The sequence below is a fragment of the Chinchilla lanigera genome, unplaced genomic scaffold (assembly GCF_000276665.1).
Source record: "Chinchilla lanigera isolate Chin_1 unplaced genomic scaffold, ChiLan1.0 scaffold00068, whole genome shotgun sequence".
NCBI classification, from domain to species: Eukaryota; Metazoa; Chordata; class Mammalia; order Rodentia; family Chinchillidae; genus Chinchilla; species Chinchilla lanigera.
The window spans coordinates 7,179,233-7,203,376 of NW_004955469.1; the positions used below are offsets into that span (position 1 = coordinate 7,179,233).

At 51.0% G+C, this 24,144-nt stretch overlaps 1 protein-coding gene across 1 annotated transcript in view; it reads left to right on the forward strand.

Annotated features, from left to right (window-relative positions):
- The window catches only part of Efr3b (EFR3 homolog B), a 56,148-nt gene that overhangs the window by 20,146 nt on the left and 11,858 nt on the right, over positions 1 to 24,144 (forward strand). Inside the window, exons 6-18 of the mRNA XM_005400569.1 lie at positions 7,795 to 7,916; positions 12,600 to 12,749; positions 14,298 to 14,432; positions 14,833 to 14,911; positions 15,542 to 15,677; positions 15,810 to 15,971; positions 17,579 to 17,690; positions 17,977 to 18,028; positions 19,946 to 20,118; positions 20,621 to 20,696; positions 21,083 to 21,244; positions 22,455 to 22,586; positions 23,976 to 24,043. Of these exons, the coding sequence (XP_005400626.1) occupies positions 7,795 to 7,916; positions 12,600 to 12,749; positions 14,298 to 14,432; positions 14,833 to 14,911; positions 15,542 to 15,677; positions 15,810 to 15,971; positions 17,579 to 17,690; positions 17,977 to 18,028; positions 19,946 to 20,118; positions 20,621 to 20,696; positions 21,083 to 21,244; positions 22,455 to 22,586; positions 23,976 to 24,043 (1,559 nt within the window). The remainder of the gene's footprint in view (positions 1 to 7,794; positions 7,917 to 12,599; positions 12,750 to 14,297; positions 14,433 to 14,832; positions 14,912 to 15,541; positions 15,678 to 15,809; positions 15,972 to 17,578; positions 17,691 to 17,976; positions 18,029 to 19,945; positions 20,119 to 20,620; positions 20,697 to 21,082; positions 21,245 to 22,454; positions 22,587 to 23,975; positions 24,044 to 24,144) is intronic.

Here is a 24,144-nt window from a genome sequence, read left to right on the forward strand (position 1 = left end):
TTCAGTCCATAATCAGCTGGCTTCAAGGCAGAGTGGCACATGGCAGAGGGCAACAGTTCAAGGCAGTGGAAGAGAGCAAAAGCAGCAAGAGGGCAAGCCTCTTTCTCTCCCTTATATTGTAAGCAGGCTACCTGCCCCAAGGCGGTGTAGCACTCACACCCGTAATCCCAGCAGTGGACCACGGATTAGTCACAAACTCTAGAAGCCTGTCCCATGACTGCATGAGGCTGTGGGGGGAAATCCGGACACAAACCATAGCAGTGACTTATTTACCTGCACCCTTCTCCCCATTCTCCTGGCTCCCCAACTCTTCCCACTTTCTCATTCTTTTTTTTTTTTTTTTTTTTTTTGGTACCAGGAATCGGTACCAAAAATCAGGACCTTGTGCTTGCCAGGCAGGCACTGCACCACTGAGCTATATCCCTGGCCCTCTCATCCTTCTTAGTTCCTGCAGTAGGCTGAGTAATCCTCCCCCAAAATGGTGTCCATGTCCTAATCCCTGGAACCTGTGAACCTGTCATGTGCTACTGCATATGACAAAGGGACTTTGCAGACAGGAGCAAGTTAAGGAACTGGAAATGGGGAGAGTGTCCTGGATTGTCCAGATGAGCTGGATGGAATCACAAGGGACATTAGAAGAGAGGTCCCCAAGAGGACCACAGTCAGAAAGGGAAGTGATTGTGGAGAAAGAGGGACAGAAAAGAAGAGAATTAAAGGTGCTTCGCTGCTGTCCTTGAACATAGAGGAGGGCAAAGTTAGGGAAGGTAAGGAAACCGATGCTTCCTGGAGCCTCTCTTAGTAGTGCAGCCCCTGTCAGACTTCTGAGCTCCAGAACTGTGAGATCAGAAGTCCGTTTTGTTCTAAGCTGCTAAATTATGGTCATTCATCACAGCAGCCTCAGAAGCTAATACTACCAGGCATGGTGGCACACACCTGTAATCCCAGCACTCGGGAGGCTGAGGCAGAAGTATCATTGCAAGTTCAAGACCAGCATGGGCTACAAAGTGATCACAAAGTGAGTCCAGCCTGAACTGCATAGTGAGACCCTGTCTCAAAAAGACAGGAAAAAAAAAAAAGGAGCTAATACTATTTACTTCAGTGATTCTCTTGATGCTCCTGAAAGGTCTGTGTTCTCCGAGGCTCTTGTCTTCCACCTTCTTCTCACTCTGCTCCCCTGGACGATATCATCGACTCTGTGACTTTACAATTATCTATGGACTAGAAATGGTGCAGTGTCCAACACCAGCCTAGCAGTCAGCACTGCCAGATATCAGTGGGCTAGAGGTGGGTTCCATGGCAGCAGGTAGCCTAGAACTACAGGGCCGCTGAAACACTCAGGACCGAGGCCCAGCCCGCAAAAGATAGGATCTTATTTGTTTGTTTGTTTGTTTTTGGTTTTTCTCCGGTACCAGGAACCGAACTCACGACCTTGCGCTTGCCAAACAGGCGCTTTTGCCGCTGAGCTAAATCCCCAGCCCCGATAGGATCTTAGATAAAGGCAGGCAGGCCATCCCTCGGCCTGTGCTTCCTGACCGCAGGCCCCAGGCATGTGGGGGACTCTTGACTAGAAGGAATAGCTTCTCCAGAGTGGCAAGGACTAGATATTTCCAGGAGTTCTTAGAACTGCAGCTGGTTTTGCAAAGACCTTTGAAGGAGGGACAGTGTAATGTGGGTGGACGGGGGAATTTCTTGCCTTGGCTGGTGGTCAAGAGGTTGGCACTGTTGATCTCATTATGGGAACTGTTTCCTGGCTCTAGTGAAAGCTGCTGCTTGGAATCACGGTAAGTCAGAACAGCTGCCAGTGAGGTAGCACACGCCTGTAATCCCGGCACTCTGGGAGGCTAAGGCAAGAGCATCAGGAATTTGAGTCCAGCCTAGGCAACCTAATGACTCAGTGAGACCCTGTCCCAAAATTTTAAAAAGGTGGGGGGTGGCAAGGATGTAGCTCAGTGCAAAGGCCCTGTGTTTAGCTCCTAGTACTATATAATAAAACAAAAACCAGGACTGCAAGGAGAAGGTGTCGGGCTGGATATATGTTAAAATCATGTGCTTTGTGAGGTCCGCTTTCCAGCTAGGATCTGCCTTAGTGAAGCGGAGAGCAATTCCTATTTCCCCATGGGAGGTAAATGCAGCAGGGAGCCAGCTGTCCTCTGGCTGAGAGAGCTGGGCCTCTGTGTCTGCCCCATATGTTTCCCGTGGTTCTGCTCCTGGTGGCTAGGAACATCCGTCCATAGAAGAGGGAAAGGCCAGCTCACCTGAGAGAGACTTGGTTGGTGCCAAAGTACAGCCAGTCTGCTCAGCTTCCCTTCTGCAGGCTGGGGAGAGAGCTGTGTGTGCAGCGTCAATATTTGGAGCTCGCTTTCTCTCCCTTACTCAGTCCCTTAGTAACCCCCAGCTTTAACACACTGTGGCTTCCTGCCGGCCCATCCTGGAGGGTGGTGATCCAACCCAGCAAACTCAGTACCCTTTCTCATATATAAAGAGCTGCAACTTTGATCTTGAAAGGGTGGCCCTAGCAGCAACCATGGCCTTTGAAATGTCACATTTTCAGTATCTCCAGAGTGTTGCTATGGAGACCTTCCTCATCATTGCTATATCTTAAAAAAAAAAAAGCAAAACCTCAACTTTATTCTTTCACGATTTCATGCATTATGCAACTAGCATTTAAATAAAAGCCATTTGTAAGGTATGAGTTTGCAATGGTGGAAGAAAAGATGGGAAGTTCCTGCTGTCTCATGCATTTAGAAAAATAGTAATCAGTCACACTGGTCTAAGCCCAGTGAGAACTTATGAACAGTAAGCCAGAAAGGCACTGGGTGGGAGAGAAACTGTTATTTGATAGGCAAGGCTTGTAGAGTTCTGGTCATGCCAGTCGGACAGGGCAGGTGCTCTTATTACCTGCATTTTCCTGATAGGGCAGTGAGGCACAGGGAAGTTGAGTAACGTGTCCCAGTCACCATATGGATCCGCAGAGGAGTTGGGATTCACACACAGAACACGATTCCAACCCCTCTTCACACTCCCAGCACCGCACTGCCTCTTAGAAGCGGGGTAGAGCCCTGACTGTGAAGCCCAAGGGCCCAGCCACATCTCAGCAGGTTCGGGCCCATTTCCCAGGCGGACCACACAGTGCATGTGGGCTCTTGACGCACCCCAGCCAGATGCTCTGAATCACTGTCACCACAACCTTCCATCTGGCCCTTCCTGTCACCTCCTGGAAGTTGCAGGAGCAGCACGGGAAGGGGCTGTCTAAGAAGGACACGCTCCCTCACCAGCTCATCCAACCATGCTGCCAGGCTCCACACTTAGAAGGGAAGCTCCTCCCACCGAGCTGCCAGACCCAAAGCTCCTAAGAGTATTCTCAGAGCCTGGCACTGAAAGGGCGCTCATTTTGTTAGCAAGTCCCGTTGCCACCTCCAGTGTTCTGAATGGGGCCCAGCCCTTCTGCGGTCACACTAGATGGTGCGAGAAAGCCAGAGACCTAGCAGGATAAGAGCGCGCAGTGGTCTTCCCTGTGAGTCCTGGGCCCTCGTCTCCACAGTGGGAGCGACAGATAGCCTGTTAAATTCACTGGTTGCTGAAATTATATCAGCAGCGGTCATTGCAGTAGGCTGAAAAGTGGTGCCTCAAGATGCCGATGTCTGAATCCTTGGAAGCTGTGCTCTTTTATGGAAGAGGAGAGTATGCAGACCTCCAGCCCTTGCGTGGTGCTCCTGTGGATGTGATGTCACCATCCAACTCCCTGCCCTTCGCCTCTGTCCTCTCCTGTGGATGTCAGACTGGGGGTAGTTGTCACTTATTTCTTTCTCTCCATACCCCATTGGCACCTGTCACCACTTCCTGTGGTGTTGGCTCCCCGTCTGGGCTCCTAGCGTGGCACGACGAGAATGACAAGAGTCAGGCTGCACCTATTCTAGCCTACAGCCGATGGAGCTGACCCTAAACGACCACAGTCACCATGACAGTTGTGGCACTGAGCATGCCTCAGTTGCTCTGCCACACGTGTGTTATCCTGGTGACCACCCCTCGACAGCGTTCCTAGTGTCACCACTCTACACAGCTTCTCTCCAGTCACCCAGATGGCAAGAGGCGGAGGAAATGAGTGTCTGACTGCGGGCCTGCAGCTGTGGAGCGGAGCATGGTCTATTTACCTGGAACTACCGCCAGGTCAAAGTCGACCCGTGAACAGAAGCCTCAAAACTGCATTTCCAGGGAGGAAGTGCACAGAGGAGCAAAACTCAAGTGACACAGTCCCAAAAGAAAAAATGAAGGCATTTTTGCAGAGTCCACCACCACGGTGGCCCAGCTGGGATAGATAAGAAACTTCGAGGAGAGGGCCACAGGTGCTTGAGGAAAGGATCCCCCCGCCCCCGCCGCTTCCCTCAGTGTTGTCATGGAACTGTGTTTTTTTAAGGAAGTGAATTTTAATCTTAGTCCTAACCCTGTAGCCGGGGATAATAGCTGAAATACTTGGGTGCCTGGACAGTACAGACAGCGGTCAGTCAGGGCAGGCGCTGGGCTGGCTTTTGTTAGCTCCCTGGCTCCTGAGGAAGAGAAAAGTCAAAGCTGACCGTGACAGGGCTGTGGGTGCCACCACTCTACCAAGCTCAGAAGTGGTGTCCTGGCCAGCATCCATGGACCAGGCTGAGGCGGAGAGAAGGGATCATACTCACGGTGGTTCTCTGGTGAGCTGTGGGCCCTGCAGTGGAGACCCAGGATCAGCAACCCCCACCCTGTGACTGCTGCTCTGCAGGATTTGAAAACCAGTGTCCTTGCTCTTCCAGCCCTACCCTGCTGTGCCCCAGCCCCTCAGGAAGACCAGAAGGTCACCTTTGCAGGGTGAGGTCACTTCCCCAGCCTCCTCTTGCTCTTCCCCAACAATATCACACCCCACCCCTACCCTACCGCCAAGCAACCTTCCTGGGGCTGCTAGGCCTAAGGTGCTACAGGACAGGACACAGAGGGCAGGGACAGAGACCAGGAGAAGGTTTGTGCCTTTGAGCAACCCCTTCCCCCGCACCCCCCAGGCCCTGGCAACCATTCTTCCTTCCATGCTCCACTTCTGGGAGGCTGCCTGCTTCAGATTCCTCATTTGAGTCAGATCATGCAGTATCTGTGCGGCTGTGTCTGGCTTATGTCACTTAGCATAATGTCCTCTGGGTTTATCCATGTTGTCGAAAGTGACAGGCTGTCCTTTTTAAAATTGGAAAAATATTCCAGCATGGTGTGTGTGTGTGTGTGTGTGTGTGTGTGCACGCGTGCGCATGCGTGCATGCGTAAACCACATTTTCTTTATCTACTCATCTGACAGTGGACATTTAGGTTATTTTCAGAGCTTGGCTATCTTAAATCTCACCACAAGAAAGTGAGAGGGAAAGGAGGGATAAGGGATTGAAGGGATAAGGGAATGAGAGAGAGGAGAAGGAAAAAGTGGTGTGTGTCTGGGAGGTAATGTATTAATTAGTGATTTTTTAATCAATTAATTAATGATTTTGATGATTATTTTACAGTCTTTATGTATATTGAAACATTAATTATATACCTAAAATGCATAGGACTTTCATTTTTCATTACACCTCAGTAAAGCTGAAACAAACCCAGGATGCTTGGCTTTCAGGAGGCTCTGCTGGAAAAGCCCACAGTGGGTGCAGCGGGTGGAGACCAGGCCTCTCCTGCCAGGCTGATCGGCTTAGGTTGTAGATCTCATCCCTTTGTAGGATGAAAAGAATCATCTCTCTGTAGGTAAAAAATAAAAGAAATGGTGTGCGTAAAATACTTAGTCATTCCTGACATTCTCAAAGTTTCTTTCATCTACATAGTTGTTAGTCAGAAACCCTCAAGCCAGTGGACATAAAATTTGGTCATTCATTCTCCTGACACTCACTTGAGTCAAAGTCTTTGACTCGTTTTCCCTCTTTATTGTTGATTTTTTAAAAGTCTTTTTTTGTTTTAAAGCGTGTACACAGGAAGTCTTATTTTAAACTGCCTCATCATATTTGAAACAGATACAGTTTAAAAACCTTAAAAGAGGCCATTGTGAGTTTGAAGCCAAGCCTGAACTACACAGCAAGACTCTGTCTCAAAAAACAAAATAACAAAAATACAAAATAAAGAAATCTTTCTTCCAAGCTACATGTAAAATGCATATGTATGTATATTTGAGATTCAATGTTCTGATATTAGCAATAAGCCCAAATGACGCTGTTTGCATTATTGCTGTGGCATGTGGAAGAGGCATGAGGGTAACTCATGTGGTCACAACTTCGTTGCTTATCCTAACAAGCGCAGGAGTTGCAGAAACAAAGGGAAAGCGGGCTGTGGACCGCCCCGCATTCCCGAGCCAAAGCTAGAAGCAGATACCTGGGCAGATGCTGGGTGTGGCTCATGGTACCTCCATTGTCAACCACTGACAGGAGGTCAGGGGTGCAGCCTGGCCTGGGCAGGATGTTATCCAGCCCAAGGGGACACGCAGACAGCATGCTAGCAGCTCTAGCTCTTAACAGGTGGTGCGATCTGCAGGTGGCACACTGTTTTTTATGTTTTGATTTTCTCATGTGTAAAATGAGCAGTCAGTGTTCACTAGGGTTCTTTAAAGCTTTTTGTTGTTGTTGTTTGTTTGTTTGTTTGTTTGTTTGTTTTGTCTTTTTAAAACAGAGTTTCATTATGCAGTTCTGGCAGGCCTTGAACTCACTTTGTAGCCCTGTCTGGCCTGGAACTCACGGTGCTCCTCCTGCCTCAGCATCTTGGGCGCTGGGATGACGGGCATGCGCCACCGTGCCCAGCTGCGCTGCTTTGTATTCTGACCCCTGTCATTCAACAGAAAATAGCTGTATATTTACTGTTGCAAGAACAATACTCTATAGTAATTAATGATGCTTTGGAAAGCTGTTAATTTTCATCCAGAAAAAGTTAACAATTTTTAATAAGAACATAGATTGACAATTAACACTGAATATTATAAAATACGTTGACTAGCAGGGGCTATAGCTCAGTGGCAGAAGCGCCTGCTTGGCAAGCACAAGGTCCTGAGTTCGATTCCTGGTACCAAAAAAAAAACCAATACCCTAACTAGATATTTTTAGGATAGTATATCATTTTTAAACCAATACACATTTGGAAAAAATAAGTAATAATACATAGGAAAATAATGGAGAATATAATTCATTGTAAATCTGATCTTTTTAGAGTCATATGGGGCAATAAATTTGTAACATTAAACAAAACAACTTATAATAATTATATTAAATTTTCAGTAATTTACCTCCATTTAGTCCATAATGTCTGTTTCTCAGCAGGATTTGGTTGAAATTAAATCTCTGTTTAGAATTGTAAACGTGCGGCACAGCGGAACCCACATGGCTGATCGAGGCTCACAGAACTGAAATGGCCAACTTTCACCATTTACTCAGATGTTCAACAGTAAAGTGCAGTTACACTGTTTTAATCAAATGTTAGATTTGTTTTTGTGTCACAGCATTCATCGGTGCTCCGTGCCCCGACCCTGTCTTTCATGCACTTTCTGTGTATTATTACTAACAGCCTTCAGGCCACGGGGGTTTGTGCGCCTGGGTGGAGGAAGGAACCCCTCATCTTCCTCCTCCGCTCCTCTTCCCCGGGGAGGCCCACGAAAGGCCAAGGTTCACAGCCCGTGTGGACTGAGAGCTGAGCAGGGTGCTGCCAGAGCTGGTCCCAGGATGTGTGGTTTTGTGGCTCTGCCATGGCAGGAAACTGGGGACACGGGAGTGAGGGTGGAAGGGTGACCTGTCTCGTGTGTCCTCTCCCTCCACCCCGCAGTTCGTGAAGTTTGCCAACATCGAGGAGGACACGCCATCCTATCATCGGAGCTATGACTTCTTCGTGTCCCGGTTCAGTGAAATGTGCCACTCGAGCCACGATGACTTGGAAATCAAGACAAAGTAAGTACAGGAAGCCGAGGGGTCTGCATGGCTCCTGAGAAAGCACTGAGGGTCTCAGAAGACGACCTGTCTCAGCAGGCATGGTGGTGCACACCTGTCATCCCAGCACCTGGGAAGCTGAAGCAGGAGGATCGGAAGTTCAAACCCAGCCTGGGCCAGTTAGCAACTTAGCAAGACCCTGAAAAGGGGGACCCAGGATGTCCTAGCTCTGTGTGAAGGCTCTGGGTTCATTCCCCAGTCATGAAAAGAATGGGTGGCTGTCTGCTTTCACTGACCTTTCCTGTCCTCCATGTCAGTGAGTATGGAGGTGCAGGCAGTGCTCTGCTCCCAGCCCATGGTTCCCAGGGAAGAACCTTTGGGGCCAGAAAACAAGGCTGGATGTAAGGTAGCGGTCCCTTGCGCCCACTTTCAGAGCCAGGGACAGAACACACGCACACCCCAGTCAGAAGTACATGCATGTACTCGGCAGAAGCAACCATCCACGTTACATGCCAAGCCCTCACACTGGCCGCCACTGCCTACCTCCTTCCATCTCCTCCTCCACTGGCTCACTGCCTCCAGCCAGGACATCTCAACAGGGCAGGGACCCTCCTGTCCCAGGGCTTCTGCAGTCCTACCCTGCTCTCCCCTAACCCTACTCTATAGTACTCATTTCCTTTCAAAAAGCTTCATAATTTTCTTTTTTTTTTTTAATAACTACTATTATTACTATTTTTGGCAGTATCAGGGCCTTCACACTGAGCTGTATTCTCAACCTCTTTTTTATTTTTATTTTTTTATTTTTTTGGTTTTTCTCTGGTACCGGGAACTGAACTCACGACCTTGCGCATGCCAGGCAGGCGCTTTTGCCGCTGAGCTAAATCCCCAGCCCTATCAACCTCTTTTTTAATTTAATATTTTATTTTGAGACAGGATCTTGCCCAATTGCCCAGGCTGGCCTCAAACTTGTGATCCTCCTGCTTCAGCCTCTCAGAGAGCTGGGATTATAGGTGTGCTTCACCATGCCTGACTCTGCTTCGTATTCATCACCTCTCCCCACTAGAGTGCAAGTGCTAGAAGGTCAGGAATCCTTTGGTGCTGGGACAACTCTAAGAACAGCAGACAAGGGACATATATTTGTAAAGTGAATGACTGAGTGAAAGCTTTCAGATAAACATCTTGAATCAGAGAAAACACTTGCGTGTCCACATACTCAAATTTGTAAAAACATTTAACTCGCAGAATTATATTCATACAGAAGCCTTGCAAATAAAATCACAAAGCACTAAGACAAAGCTGACACCAGTGTACAGAGCGTGGCCCGTAGGGAGTGGGCCGAGGTGATCTGCACCAAGCGTGGTGCTTGGAACCGTGGGGTGCAGAGGCAGGTTTCAGCATACAAAGTGTGACCCTGCAGAACCAGGTTCCAGAGAAGGGACAAGGCCAGTGCCCACACTGACAGCTGTAGGAGGACAGGAGAAGGGGACTGAAGGGGGCTAGAGTGGTTGTGCAGCTGGCATCCCAGCTGCCGACCAGTTCTTGGTTGGTTCCAGACTTTGCTACCCTTTGTCATATCAGTGCCTCTGAGGGCGCCAGAACCTGAGTGTGCCCCTTCTCGAGAGCCAGCGGTCTGGCCTGCAGGACAGGGAAGGAGACCTCATCCCTCAGTGGTGTGGATGAGATGGCAGCATCTGGGCCTGCCCAGGCCCTGAGGCCTCTCGGCTCAGCTGCTAACTCCCAGGGCTGGCCTGTCTAGCGCCTCTGAGGTGAGCAACAAACAGGAGGGAACCCCGTCTTCCCTACCATCAGCTTCCCAGGGAGCCACTCACTCCTGGAAGAGGCAGAGGGCTGGGCAGTGCTTGGGTCCGGGACAGGCATTGCCAAGTGGAGTGGAGCTTGGCCCAGCACTTGCCTGGCAGTCAAGGCCTGGGTTCCATCTCCAGCACCACAAAAACCACCAAAACCCTCAAGCCATGAGGGAAGGAGACAGAAGAGAGAAGTTGTGGCTGTCACAGGTGCCGAGCACTCAGGCTGGGCCAAGTATGGGTCAGGTGGTGGCACTGCTCAGGCTGGGTCACACTTGCACACACACGTACGCACAAGCATGCCCACGGCCAGCGGCACAGTCAGCCCTGTACTCCAACAGCACCGGGAGTTTCCTGAGCATCAGGAGGGAGGCAGCCAGGCAACACCATTAGCACCTCCAGACCGGCTCCTCTCTCCCAGGGCAGGAGGCTGCAAGGGGGAACGGACAGCTTTCTGACATGCTTCATTTTCCTTCTCGTCTTGTGTTCCCTCCCTGCGGACTCTTTCCTCAGCCTGGTCAGAGCCTGAGTGGTGGCTGATGCGCTGGGTTTCTATTCTGTAGGGTCGCTCTGCTCTGGAAACCCTCTGAGAGAACACCTAGGGTCTCCACCATGGTGTGTGGGGGGTGTGTGTGTGTGTGTGAGAGAGAGAGAGAGAGAGAGAGAGAGAGAGAGAGAGAGTGAATGAGTGATCCCTCAAGCAGAACAGCGTTCTGTGCACTCCTCTTGGGTTCACAGACTCGTGGGACCCAGTGAGCCCATCACATGGAATAGTACAGGCATCTTCTCCCCCTGAGCCTGATCTTTCTGATTTAAATGAAGAGTCAGTCAGCCCTGGATGTCCTAGAATAGGACACATGTGGAGGGACTGTGGGGAAACTGAAGAAGTGCAAGGTAGTTAAAAGAAAAATTAATTCACGGGCTGGAGTGGCTTATTGTTAAGTGCCTGCCTAGCGCACATGAGGCCCTGGGTTCCATTCCTAGCACTGAAAAAATAGATATGTATTCACATTTGCATACAAGGAAGCTCAGGTAGGCATTTTCCCACCAAATTGGACTGGTTTCTTGCCAACCAGGCCCTCTTGGATGGGACGGATGAGTCCCACATGTTTGAGATGCTCTGCAGGGTGGGCCAGGAGCACCCCTGACCTATAGCCAAGAATGGCAGATGGAGCAGTGTCCAATGCCTTTGCTCTCAAGCCTGGACAGCCTCTGACATGGGGTCTGGTGGGGTCACAGTGTTCTCCCATGGCCAGCAGGCCTGACAGCGTCCTCAGCCGGGTGCTCTTAGGCTCCTGCTACCCCAGTGACAGTCACCTGCTAAGACCCAGGGTCGCATCCTGGTAACCTTGCTTAAACTGAAGCTGGAAATACACATTTAGAGAAACTGCTCAATGTGAATAATCATCAAAAGGATGTGAACTGAAATAGCTGCAAGACGTGAGGGTTTTTCTGAGCCATAAAATGAGAACAGATGTTAAGATGAGGGCCCATGTGGCTGCGGGGACAGTGAAACAGTATGCTGTGTAGCTGGTGCTTGCGCCAGGGTAACCTGGCAATGCTGGGAGCCATCGTTTTGCACCTTTTGATTCACTGATTCCACGCATGGCAGCGACTCACCAATGTAGTGAAATATTTTATACAGTCCACCATAGCATTATTGTAAGGTGTCCACCTTAGCATTATAATAGGGGCAAAAAAATTAGAAACAATTTAAAGAACTTGCAGGGGCCTGGTTTAGAAAGTTCTTCTGATGGTATATCATAGAATCATTTAATGTGTTTATGAAAGGCTAATGATACTTTTTAAAAGGTGCTTAGATTGTTATGTGGGAAAAAAGCCAATACAAATTAAATATGGCATTAGCTCTTAATTCTGTTATACATTATGTAGAGAAGAAGAGAAAGATGCCAGGCGGGCATGGTGGCATAGCCTATAATTGCAGCTACTCTAGAGGCTGAGGGAAGGTCACAAGTTCAAAGCCAGCTTGGGCAAAATAGCAAGACCCTGTCTGAAAATAAAATACAAAGGGCTGGCTGGGCCAGCATTCTAGAAGGCTGAGGCATGAAGATTGCAAGTTCAAGCCCAATCTGCACAATTTAGCAAGATCTTACCTTAAAAAAAAAGTTAAATGGGCTGGGGATGCAGCTTAGTGCAAAGGCCCAGGGTTCAGTCCCTAGTAGTTCCCTCTTCCCTTGCAAAAAGTAAAGGACTGGGGTTGTAGCGCTCACCTCCCATGCACAAGACCCTGAGTTCAGTTCCCTTCCCCAAACGCCAACTATGGTTATCTTTGAGTGATGATGGTGGGAGTATACTTTTTATAATTAGCATCTAAGAGGAGAAAAAGTTTTATATAAAAAGGAGAATAAAAGGAGCTTCAGGCTCAAATAAAGGGGCAGTGAAGAGGACTCTTTCCCACAAGGCCAGTACAGTAGGCTTGGGGTTGGGAACCCGACCCTCATCCTCCTTCCCTGCTTCCCCAAGTTGTTACTGGATCTCCATGTGCTTCTTGGCCACTTAGCTCAGCTATAGCGCTCTGTGCCCAGAGAGGCTGCAGCTTGGTGCCTCCCTGCAGACGCCCCACCATAGCTGCTCCTCACGCTGCTTCTTCCTGGGAGGTCTGCTGGCCTGGCCCCAGCCAGGGCAGTCTGGGCCAAGCCTTAATGAAGGGGATGGGGCCAGGGTGGACCAGGGCAAGGACAGCCTGGTGGTCACCAGGACAAGCTTGGCTCCCTGGGCTCTGCCCACCCACACAGGAAGCCAGCCAGCAGGTCCCATTCCTGAGGAGGAGCGGGTAGTCTCCCTCTACCTTGGATGGACAGTGTGTCCCCGGCCCCTGCACTGTGCTCCTGGCCCCAGAAGCAGCCCTTCCACAGTCCTATCCCACCTTTACTTACAGAATCCGAATGTCGGGCATCAAAGGTCTGCAAGGAGTGGTGAGGAAGACGGTGAATGATGAGCTGCAGGCCAATATCTGGGACCCGCAGCACATGGACAAGATCGTCCCCTCGCTGCTTTTCAACCTGCAGCACGTGGAGGAGGCAGAGAGGTGAGCGAGCTGCACGGGAACAGCCCCAAGTCTGCTGCCAGCCCCTGGGGACCTCATGGCTTGGCCAGAAGACAAAACCCAGGACACGGCTAGGATCCAGACTGCCCTGAGTCAGAGCTGGCTCCTGGGGAACCTGGGGTCAGGCCTTCTTCTGGCTGCTGTCCCTCTCCGCCTCTGGGACAGTGGAGGGAGCACAGCGATAAAGTTGGCCTCCCTTGGGCAAGTGTCTATTCAGAACACAAAGGGCACATGAAGGACAAAGAGTTGAGTTCCCTTGTCTCTGGAAGCAGCAGGCCAAGGAGGTCTAAAGTATGTTTCAAGGCTCTAGTGAGGGCTTTCCCTTTGGACCTTCCGCCCTGACTTCCTGATTCTATTTCAGGCTTGCTTAGCTGGCTGTGCTACTGCACAGCTGTAGTCCCTAAACTGGATGGCAAGTTCAAACCCAAGGCAATTAGTGAGTTAGAGAGAGAGACCCTTCTTTTTTTTTATTTTAAAAATAAAAGGAGGAAAACATTAACAGACAGACAACCTTTTACAAAATAGCAAAAGAACAGTACAGACAATACAGAGTTACAAAGAAAGTGGTAGGAAATTAACAGTGCTTGTTGTATTACATATTGATATCTTCAAAGTGGTTTCTCATGAAAACAGATAGAGACATGCAATATTGATCAATCAAGGACTCATTAACAGTTTCAGCAAAGAAATAGAAGACAGTAGATCAACTATGTTAACTATCCTGTATATAGATACATACAAAATTTCTCCTTCTTTCCCTTCTCTTTTCCCACATAGAGAGACCCTTCTTAATGTAAAATACCTTTTAAAGGGGCTGGGGATGTAGCTCAGTGCAAAGACTCTGGGCTTGATCCCCAGTACCACAGACAAACAACACATGCCTGATCAGCCACACCCACTGCAAGAGTTGCCGATAAGTGGGTTTTCATGTGGGAACCCCGAAACTCCCTGACTCTTATTTTCCCTTTGTGCAGTGGGATGGAAGGGAAGGTTCATGTTGCTGTCCCACCTTGGCTGTATACCTGATGCTGGGTGCCCTAACGCATCTGTCAATGTCCAGCCACCTCCCAGCTGAGACTGGAAGGGGAAGCGGTGTGCCCCTTAGTGGCTGTTTCCAGAATCGCCACTCACTGACAAGCTCTCACTGCAGTTTCAGGAGGTCCTGGGGCCTGGAGTCCTGAGGTTTTCCAGTTAGTCAGTGTGAGGACTTGGGTACAGAAACACTCAGGGTCAGGTATACAGAAACACTCATGGTCAGTGCCTCACCTGGCTCATGGTGCTCAGAGGCACCTCCCACAGAAGTACATCAGGATTTCCAGTCTCCGCCAGTCTTCCTCCACTCTGGGCTTCCTTATGCTGTTTAATTTCTGATGGGCATGATGTCTCCCTGTTGCCTGGTGCAACCTGCATCAAGTTCCTGCTTGTCCTGACATCATCATTTGCGTGGAGGAAGCACAGAAACCCAGGGGTGCATGAAGCCTGACTCCCAGCATCCCATCCCCTTTTACCCGTGTGGCTCTGTTTCCACAGCCGGTCTCCCTCACCCCTCCAAGCACCAGAGAAGGAGAAGGAGAACCCGGCAGAGCTGGCAGAGAGGTGCCTGAGGGAGCTGCTGGGCCGGGCTGCCTTTGGCAATATCAAAAACGCCATCAAGCCTGTTCTCATGTGAGCTGAGTGTCCCTGCCCCTCTCAGCCCTCGGCCTTGGAATATTCCAAGCCTGGCATCTTCTGCCTGCTTGGGGAGGGGGAGGAGATGGCACTGTGGTGCCATGGCCAAGTCTGTCCCTTTTTGGTACCTGTGTTCCCTGCATTGTGATGGCAAAGTTATGCCCAGCGGCGCATGGGGAGCTGGTAGGAGGGTATCCAATGTGGAATGCAGGTGCCCAGCTTCATTCTCTGTGGCCGTGTGCAGCTCTGGGGCTGGGACTTCATCCCTTCCCTGTCACCACTACTTGTAAGCCCTGCCTCACTTTCCCGGGAACTGCCAGGGGCTCTCAGGAGTTCGTCTCTATCCCTCAAGCTGTCTGCTCCCTATCATCACCCCCTGATGTTTTCTGCCCCACAGCCATCTGGATAACCATTCCCTGTGGGAACCCAAGGTGTTCGCCATCCGCTGCTTCAAAATCATCATGTATTCAATTCAGGTAGGCTGGCCTCCCTCCTCCCGCTTGTCTTCCTTGGCAAGGTGCCTATGGAGGAGGACAGGCACTGAGGGAGAAAGCCAGATGTCTTCTGACCTCTCCTAACCCCTGCTGGTCTGCACCATGGTTGCCCAACCCAACTGCTGCAAAGGGCCAGTTCCGTTTTATATTTAGTACATCAAAGTAGATGTAATGGTTTTACAAAATATGATGAAAAAAGAGTCCTAGAAAAAATAAATGAAAAACTCACTCAAAATGCAAGTTTATGGATTGTGCACCTGGCTGCTGTGACAGTGTCACATTACGACTCTTTTACCATACCTATTTGATGTGAACAGTATCATATAGCTCTGAAATTGCCACTGGGTCAGGAGAAATGGAAAATATTTTTAAATGGACTTTGAAGTCTATTTAAAATGGGAAAATGTGCATGGCAGGTCTTCACTGATATCTGGCTGTCCTCGATGGTACAGGATGGAGGGCTGCAAGAAAGGGAATGTGGGGCTGGTGCCACCCAAGGTGTCCTGGGCCTTGGGACAGGCTACCTTACCCCAACCTGTGGGTCCCAGAAGAGGGCTGCCCGGGCTACTCGGGGGGTGCTGTTTGGGGACCAGCGTGTCTTCCTCCCCCCAGCCGCAGCACTCCCACCTGGTTATCCAGCAGCTCCTGAGCCACCTGGATGCCAACAGCCGCAGTGCGGCAACCGTGCGTGCGGGCATTGTGGAGGTCCTGTCGGAGGCAGCGGTCATCGCCGCCACCGGCTCTGTGGGTAAGGGCCCCGGAGTGAGGGAGGGAGGGAGGGCAGGCCGGACCCTGTGACAAGGAACTGCCTTGCAGAGGCTGCCTTGGCTCATGGTGAGAGGTGGCCCTGATTTCGGGTCTCCCATCCTGCTGGTCCTAGGGCCCACGGTCCTGGAGATGTTCAACACACTGCTGAGGCAGCTGCGGCTTAGCATTGACTACGCTCTGACAGGGAGCTACGATGGGGCCCTGAGCCTGGGCACCAAGATCATCAAGGAGCACGAGGAGCGCATGTTCCAGGAGGCAGTCATCAAGACCATCGGTGCGCAGGGTTGGGGCTCCGGGTGGTGGTGCTCCCTTGACACTGCAGTGGGTGGGGCCCTAGAGGGGTGGGGCCTGGGCCGGAGAGGGCCCAGGCTGGGAGACCAGGTTGCCAGGAGGCATCAGTTATAGTTACTGCGTCATTCAGGGATATTAGGGGATAAAGCCAACGATGCTATCTGTGGCCTGGCCCAGGCAGGCCCTGAGTGAGAACACAAAGCAGCCAGGATAGGTTTCTCAGCCTGGGCTTCTGGTCAAAAATAACTCTTCTGTGCCCTCCTTATGCCTATCTCATGCTTTGGGAACCAGAGGTGAGGTGGGGACTAAAGGGTGGGTGGAGGACACAGGGGAAATATGTGTGCACCTGGGTGTGGATGTGGAGCGCTCCAAAGCTGTCTCGGTCTAGCGTGGGTCCTTGCTTTAGTAAAAAGGAGAAAACTAAAGATCAGCACACACTGACAGGCCAAAGCTTTAATTGGAAGGTAAGAGAAGGTAGGGCAAAGGCTCCAGTTTGAGCAGTAGCTCTGGTGCAGGGCTGCAGACTGGCCTGTGCACCACAGGACAGAGGCCTGTTTTGTGGGCTGCTGCGGTGGACTTGAGTCCATCAGTCATTATGTCAGCCTTGATTTTGAAGCTCCAGGGAAACCTTCCTGGCTTGAGGAGTGGTTCTGTCCCCATGAGATGATGGGCTCTGTCTCGGCGGTCTGTCGGGTGAGGTTCTGCTTTTCCTGAGACACTGGTAACTGCTGGTTCAGGACAGTGACTGGAGACTTTTAGCCCTTCTCAATGGACAGTCTGAAATGCAGGGCTAGCAGCTGGGTGTCCTGGAATCCTCACGCTCACTCTTATCCTAGTACTGTGTTGAAGGTGGATGAGACAGGCTAGGTAAGCTTAGGGCCAGTTAACTCTGCTCTGCTGACAACTTTAAAATATTGAAATGCCAGAATCCCAAGTTTTAAGGTGAAGGATACAAACTGAAGGTAAAGCCTTGTCCTGCTTTTAGTTACCTGTTGTGCCTGTGTAGGCCCAAGAGTCAAGGGTTTTAGTAGAAACTACTGTTAAGTCTGCCTCAGAAGAAAACACAAATCATGGTTCTAATGAGTAACAGGTCAAGGGCCCAGGAGCTAATTTGACTCTGGTCCCTGTGGTGGTCTCTGACTTCATCAAAGTCATCCCACAGGTGTGTGAGGAACCCATCACCTCAGAGAGTTCCCCTGCCTGGGACCCGCTGAGCTTCCCTCCGATTTGAGAAGGCAGCAGGGCAGAATGATGTCATCAGGAGCTGTGTCAAGGCAGGACCTGCCCCAGGGAACCAGCCTGCAGCAGGCACTGGGCCCAGTGGGTACAGAGGCTCCTGCCTGTCCCGTGCCTATCGTCTCCATCCTCCTTCTTCAGTAAGGGGGCCAAGGCCTTAACCACAATGCTCAGGGACGTGACAAGCCAGGAGCCGAAAGCGAACTCTGGGCCCCTTCTTGAAGAGCCACTCACACCCGCACCCCCCTGGGCAGTTCTCTCTGTCCATGCAACTTGTTGAGCTACACCACTGAACCAGGAGCAGCCCCAAGGCTGTAGGCCTCACGGGGCCGTCACTCTGCCTTTCCCCTGCAGGCTCCTTTGCCAGCACGCTACCCACCTACCAGCGCTCCGAGGTGATCCTCTTCATCATGAGCAAGGTGCCGCTGCCCTCCTTGCACCATGCCGTGGACTCCGGAAGGGCAGGGTAAGCTTCCTTTCCATTCCCGCCTGTGTTTTCTGGCTCTCACTTCCTGAAGTGAAGGCACTGCCCTCTCTTCTCTCCTTTTACTCCTCAATTCCTTGGCAGCCATTGGGACCCTCAGATCCCACAGAACCCCCCTTCAGGGGAGCCATTAATTCCCTGGTGTGCTTCCTGTTCTGGAAGTCACTGTCCTGGGCGCTCAAGATCAGCCTCGTGGAGAGAACCGAGGGCAAGTGTGGGGTTTCTGCCCACATCTCCAGCCTAGTGAGTGTGTGTCTCTGGTCCACAGGGAGAACAGAAACCGGCTGACCCAGATTATGCTGCTGAAATCCCTCCTTCAGGTGAGTCAATCTTATTCCCATTCCTGCTTTGCCTCTGCAGGACATAGCTCTTTCCAAGGAACTAAAAGAAGGCCACCAGTTGTGCAAGTCCCACACTGCACAAATATGCCCAGCTAAAAGGATGAATGAGGGGCTGAAATCCACTAGCCAGGCTGGCTCCACCAAACTGGGGGTCAGCTGTTAGCCGAGTGAATACCTTTTCTAATTTTCACTAAGTTTTTTTTTATTGGCTACTAATAACCTGTCACTTAGGCAGGGTATGTCTTGAGATGGAATCTACTGATTCCTATCCTTTTCTCATACCCTTCCTAGGTCCTGTCTCCCCCTTGGCATTTATGCCTGTTGCATCTCCCAGCTGCCATCTTTTCCCTCTGCAGCAGTTTAGATGGCTTTCTCTTATTTTCCTTCTTTCTCTTCCTTCCTTCCTTCCTTCCTTCCTTCCTTCCTTCCTTCCTTCCTTCCTTCTTTCTTTCTTTCTAGTACTGAGGGTCAAATCCAGGGATTCTCTACCACTGAATTACACCCCCTTCCCTGACTGAGTGGCAGATTTATTTATTTATTATTTATTTATATTTTGAGACAGGGTCTTGCAGAGTTGCTAACTAGCCCAAGTAGAACCCAAACTTGTGATCCATCTGCCCCAGCCTACCTCAGTGCTGGGATACGGGAGTGTTCTACCATCCCCAGCCTGTCTGCCTCAATCTGGTCTTCTCAAACATTGTTTCCCATGGCCAGCAAGACTCCCCAGAGACTGAGCATGGGGCTTTTGTGATGTGCCCCTCGGGCCCCGTGCCCAGCCCCAGCCCCAGCTCTGGGTGTCTCACAGCTAGATGAATCTCATAGTTGCTCTTTCCTCCATCTCTTTTTAGCTATTAAATGCAGCCACAGGGAGGTTTTCTAGCGATGCTGTTCCCAGGTGTTGCCCCAGGTCACAGTAGAGCACAGCTTACGGTGCATGACTTGGAGCAGTGGAGGCTCCCTGTACCCTTTTCCTCCCCACCCATCTCAGTCGCAGCCATGCCACCCTGGGCAGACCCCTAAGCCCATACAGACCTTCCTTTCCCTTTCACCAGCCTCTACCCTACGTGTTACTGTATTTTACAAAGCTCTCACACGGCCCACATGGAGGAATAAAGTCACCTCCTTACATCTTCACATCCCTGCCATTGCATGCTGAGTTTAGCCTCACTCATTTGTGCTTGGCACCACATGGAGGTGACAGTTTGAGGTTCACTCCCATACCTCCCCCTTCAGTGAACACGGATATTCGCTATGGATGCTCTGGCTGGGCTAGACCCTTAGGCCCTCCGAATCATCCTCGGCATTGTCCCACTGTGTGGGCTCAACAGGAAAGATGCCCTGCTGCTGTCATATGCTTTGACATCCTATGCAATGTGTCTGTGTATGCCAGCTGACTTTAGTCAGAGGTCCTCATTGTCACCGTGCTAGGAGAGACCTAATCAGAGGCGGTGGGTGTGTTCCCTGGGGAGGTTGTTGTGAGGTCTGATGCTTCAGCCTGGCCGCACAAGTTCTCCTGCTCTCTGGTTCTCGTAACTGCCCGCACTTGCTGAAGCACTGCCCCTTTGGCGGCTCCATTGTCCCCTGCCTGGCTGCAACATTGGGTTCAGGAGTTCCCTGGCTCTTACTCCCCTCTGCGGCTCATCTCTTGCTTGCTTTTAACACTCAGTGTGCCTGCACTCTATCCTCATCCATGCTCCTGCCTACCGAGCCGTGCCAAGTAGCTTGTCTAGGTGGTTATTGGAGTGTCCCAAAAAGGTGTGTGTGGCATCCAGAGCCTGAGAGGGAGGGAATGGATGGACGCTTGCTCAGACCCAACTTCTGTGGCTATTTCTCCATCTTCTGGCTACATCCAAGAAGGACATGTTCCTAAGCTCACCTGTGCTGGGCTCTCTGCAGGTATCCACAGGTTTCCAGTGCAGCAACATGATGTCAGCCCTGCCCAGCAACTTTCTAGACCGCCTTCTCTCCACCGCTCTCATGGAGGATGCGGAAATCCGCCTCTTTGTTCTAGAGATTCTCATCAGTTTCATTGATCGCCATGGCAACCGCCACAAGTTCTCTACCATCAGGTGAACGTGGGGTCTTGCCTGTACTTGCATGATGGGGAAGAAGCCTCCCAGAAGGGCTTGTCTTTTTGGCCGGTAACCTCACACCCAGGTGGAAGGATGGTTTGTATATTCAGGGTGATCCCCAACACTGACCTTGGAATCCCGCACGGGGAAGAGACTGAAGGACAAGGATGGCTGGGGACCGGCACAGAATGGAGGTTTGAGAGATGAAAGGAAGTGCTAAGGAGAGTTTTCGGGTTGGAGGAAGGAGTGTCGTGTTATCAGTGGAGACTGAGAGAATTGGGGGTCATAAATGGAAGAAGAGAAAAATCAGGCTCAAAGATTGGAGAGAAAGGAACAGGAGCTTGAGAGTGTGGGAGAAAATGGGGGCTAAGAACCATGGCCGGGAGCATGCAGGAGGCTTTGGTGCCAGCTTACAGCTTCGGGGTTAAAGCCCAGTGACACCATGTAAGCTCAGGATGGGCTCTCCCAGGGACTAAGGGTCCCTTTCATCCCCTTCTAGTACCCTCAGTGACATCTCGGTCCTGAAGCTAAAAGTGGACAAGTGCTCCCGACAGGACACCGTCTTCATGAAGAAGGTAGCCAGTGAGTCCCAAGCAGGCCAAGCCAATGGGTCCAACCTTCCTGTCTCTGACTCACTGCTGACCACTGTCCCCAGGGTCTGCCCTTCTCTCTGCAATGTGTGGTCTGTTAATTAGCACCCCATCCCCGCACCTCAGGCGTGGAGCCCATAGTGATCCTCACTGCTGGGGCCAAAGCACCGCTGCTGCGCCAGTCCCTGCCACTGATCACATGCTGCTCCTACAGCTGGGTTTGGGCAGCTTTGGTTGCTGGTGTTGCTGGGGCCCATCCATCCCTAACAGCACATTCCCATATGGATTCCCTTCCACTGGGGTCTGCTTTGAAGACATCCACTCCCACCCCACCCACTGTGGCTGTCCTCTGCCCCTGCGCCCATCCACAGCACTCGCAGCAGCTGTACAGGCACATCTACCTGAGCTGCAAGGAGGAGACCAACATCCAGAAACACTACGAGGCTCTCTACGGCCTGCTGGCTCTCATCAGCATTGAGCTGGCCAACGAGGAGGTGGTGGTGGACCTCATCCGCCTGGTGCTGGCCGTTCAGGTGGGCCTGGGATGGGCAGAACCCAGGGACCAGGATCCTGGACAGGGCCTGTCCTGGCCAAGTACTGGTAAAAGTATGAAGTAACAGCTGTTTAGCAGTTGTTCCAGAGCCTAGCAACACTGTACTCTTAGTTGACCATCCCTCTGTGAAGATCCCCATGCTCTTGTCTGGGGGACCTTAGAGAGTGCTTAATTCTTGGCCGTGGTTCATTTTCAAGTTAAAGACCTAGGTAACAGGATCATTCAGAAATACCCCTGAGTTCCTACAATTTCAAGTCTGAGTGAGATTCCAAGGATTCCTAAGAGGGTATCCCTAAGTCCTGAGTGATTCCAAAACAAACTTGTCTAAAGACTCTCTGGTTCTCAAATGTCGGTGTACTGTACAGTTGCCTTACGCATGTGTTAATAATACCATGCATATTCTCAGAACTGCTAAGTGAGTCTCAAGCGGGGGACCATGTATATTTAACAAAGCCTCCTGCGGGATACATAGCTGCTAGCGTGGTGCTAGGCAGGGCCTGAGATTTTTAAGGTCTGCCTGGGTGAAGTATCATCCTGGGAGTTGGGAGGGGTCCTTAGATCTGTCAGGCTGAGGCCTCCAGGTCTGAAGCCAGATGGGCTCCCTACCCTAGAAGGGTGGCGAGGCTGGGAATTCAGCAAGGGCGGGTCTTGGACAACCTGCTTGACAGTGCTAAATTCTCCAGGGCCTACCTAGACATGATAATTTTCTTAATTCTATTTACCCTGAAGAAGTGGAACTTGGATTCTTTTGTGGCACAGTCCCCTAAGGACTCTCATAGCTTTCTCTGTTGGGAATCCAGTTTAGCAGGCTGCCCACCCAGCCCAGTCCTCTGAGAATCAGCTGTACCGTAAGACGCCACATCCTGGCACTGGAATTACAGAGGTTTGGGCAAGAATGGTTGCTGCAGCTATAGCTACCTTGTGGGAGTCTAGGGCATTGCCTCTGACTCGGTATTTAAGACCCCCAGCACGTGGATTGTTCAGTTTCCTTCCGCGCTAATGAAGATGACTATGTCTCCCAGGAAGTTACGGGGCAAATACTCGGGACTGAGCAGAGATGAGTCCTCTCTAAAGAAGCTGGGAAGGATGGGCGGAGGGTGGGGGCTCCAGTGTACTTGATGGGCGGAGGGTGGGGGCTCCAGTGTACTTTGTTGCTGAAAAACTCTAACAGCCCATCTGTGTTGCCACAGGACGTGGCCCAGGTCAACGAAGAGAACTTACCCGTGTACAACCGCTGTGCCCTGTACGCCCTGGGCGCAGCCTACCTGAACCTCATCAGCCAGCTCACCACAGTGCCCGCCTTCTGCCAGCACATCCATGAGGTCGGTGTCCTTGTGAGCCTGAGTGCTGGGGGCCCTGGGCTGAGGGTGCTCCTGGGAGCTACTTCTCCCTAACTGCAGTGCGCTCTGCTTGGTCACAGTGCTGAAGAAAGGGTTGAACTCAGAACTAATAATAATGAGAAGTTACGTGGGGCGGCGTTTCCCCCACCTGACAGCAGAGCAGGCCAGGGCTGGCACAGGAGAGTCCTATACCTGCTTCCAGCCCCACCCGCAGAAGCACGCATCCCTCAGAGTATGCACACCAAAGCCACTTCGTGAGGGGTTTTGCCATAAAAGTTCTCACACACCTCAAAAGCAGCATGAGTAGAATAGTAGAATAGTGAACAGCATGAATAGAATAGAATTAGCTGTCATGCAGATGAAATACTGAGATTTCCCTGTGTTGACTTCGTCTATCTCCTTTTTTTCCTTTGCTAAAATGGTTTTAAATAAATCACAGCTCTCTGCCTTTGCACATTGCATATATCAGTGTGCATGGCTCACAACAAAACACAAGCACCTCCTTCTTTGACTGTCGTGCTATTCACATGTTAAAAAGAGCTGGGGATGTAGCTCAGTATGAAGCCCATGGGTTTAAACCCCAGCACCACAGGAAAAAAAAAAAAAAAAAAAGACAAAGAAAAAAAAGAAAATCCCTTAGTATCTCTAATACCCAGTTTGTAGTCAGTTTAAAACCTGCTGAAGTATTTGTAGGTATAATGATACGATGCTAGGGTTGACTTTAAATGCACTACCCATACAGAGTGAAAACAGAAGAAACCACAGGTCTCAGCTGGCCTGGGCTGGCTGAGGTGTGGGTGTGGCCATGCCAGGGACCTCGCCCAGGGAGCTGGATCCGCTCAGTCTCTGGCTAACAAGGGAGGGCAGGAAGGGCAGTGCCCAGACATACTCTTCATTGGAAGTGACTGGATCCCAGAGGTGGGACTAGTGAGGATCCAGGCAGTGCCACCTCACCCACACACCTGCATGCCCGGACACTGAGGAAGGCTCGAGAGGTCATTGTCTAGCAGGATGTTACTACAAGATGCAAGTTTGAGACATGGTGTAGCCTAAGTTCTCTTTTACTTCAGTAGAAAGCACAGGAATAGGGCACAAGAGCCACAATCCAAGTCCCCTAAGAACGAAGCACCCTTAATGCATGTGTGTTGCTTATGATACAGCTTGAGCAGGCTACGTGGGCCTCTTGCACTGCTCTGAGTCTTGCAGGGGACCTGTGTCTCTCACTGGAGAAGCCTAGCTGTGGCACGCTCTCCAAAGGGCTTTTGGGAGCAGGGAAATGCGGGACTGCATGGTGGCAATTTCTGTCTCTGTCCTGAGCTCCCTGGGTCTGCCAGGCCCCACTCTCGTCATTGGATTCCTCCCAAACTCCAGGTGATAGAGACCAGGAAGAAGGAGGCTCCATACATGCTCCCTGAGGACGTGTTTGTGGAGAGGCCCAGGTGAGACATATCGGGATGTGGCTGAGGGTGGCTGAGGACTGCCAAGGCTGCTGGGCAGGAGGTGGGCAGTCTGAGGCCAGGACAGGCTACACACCCAGAGG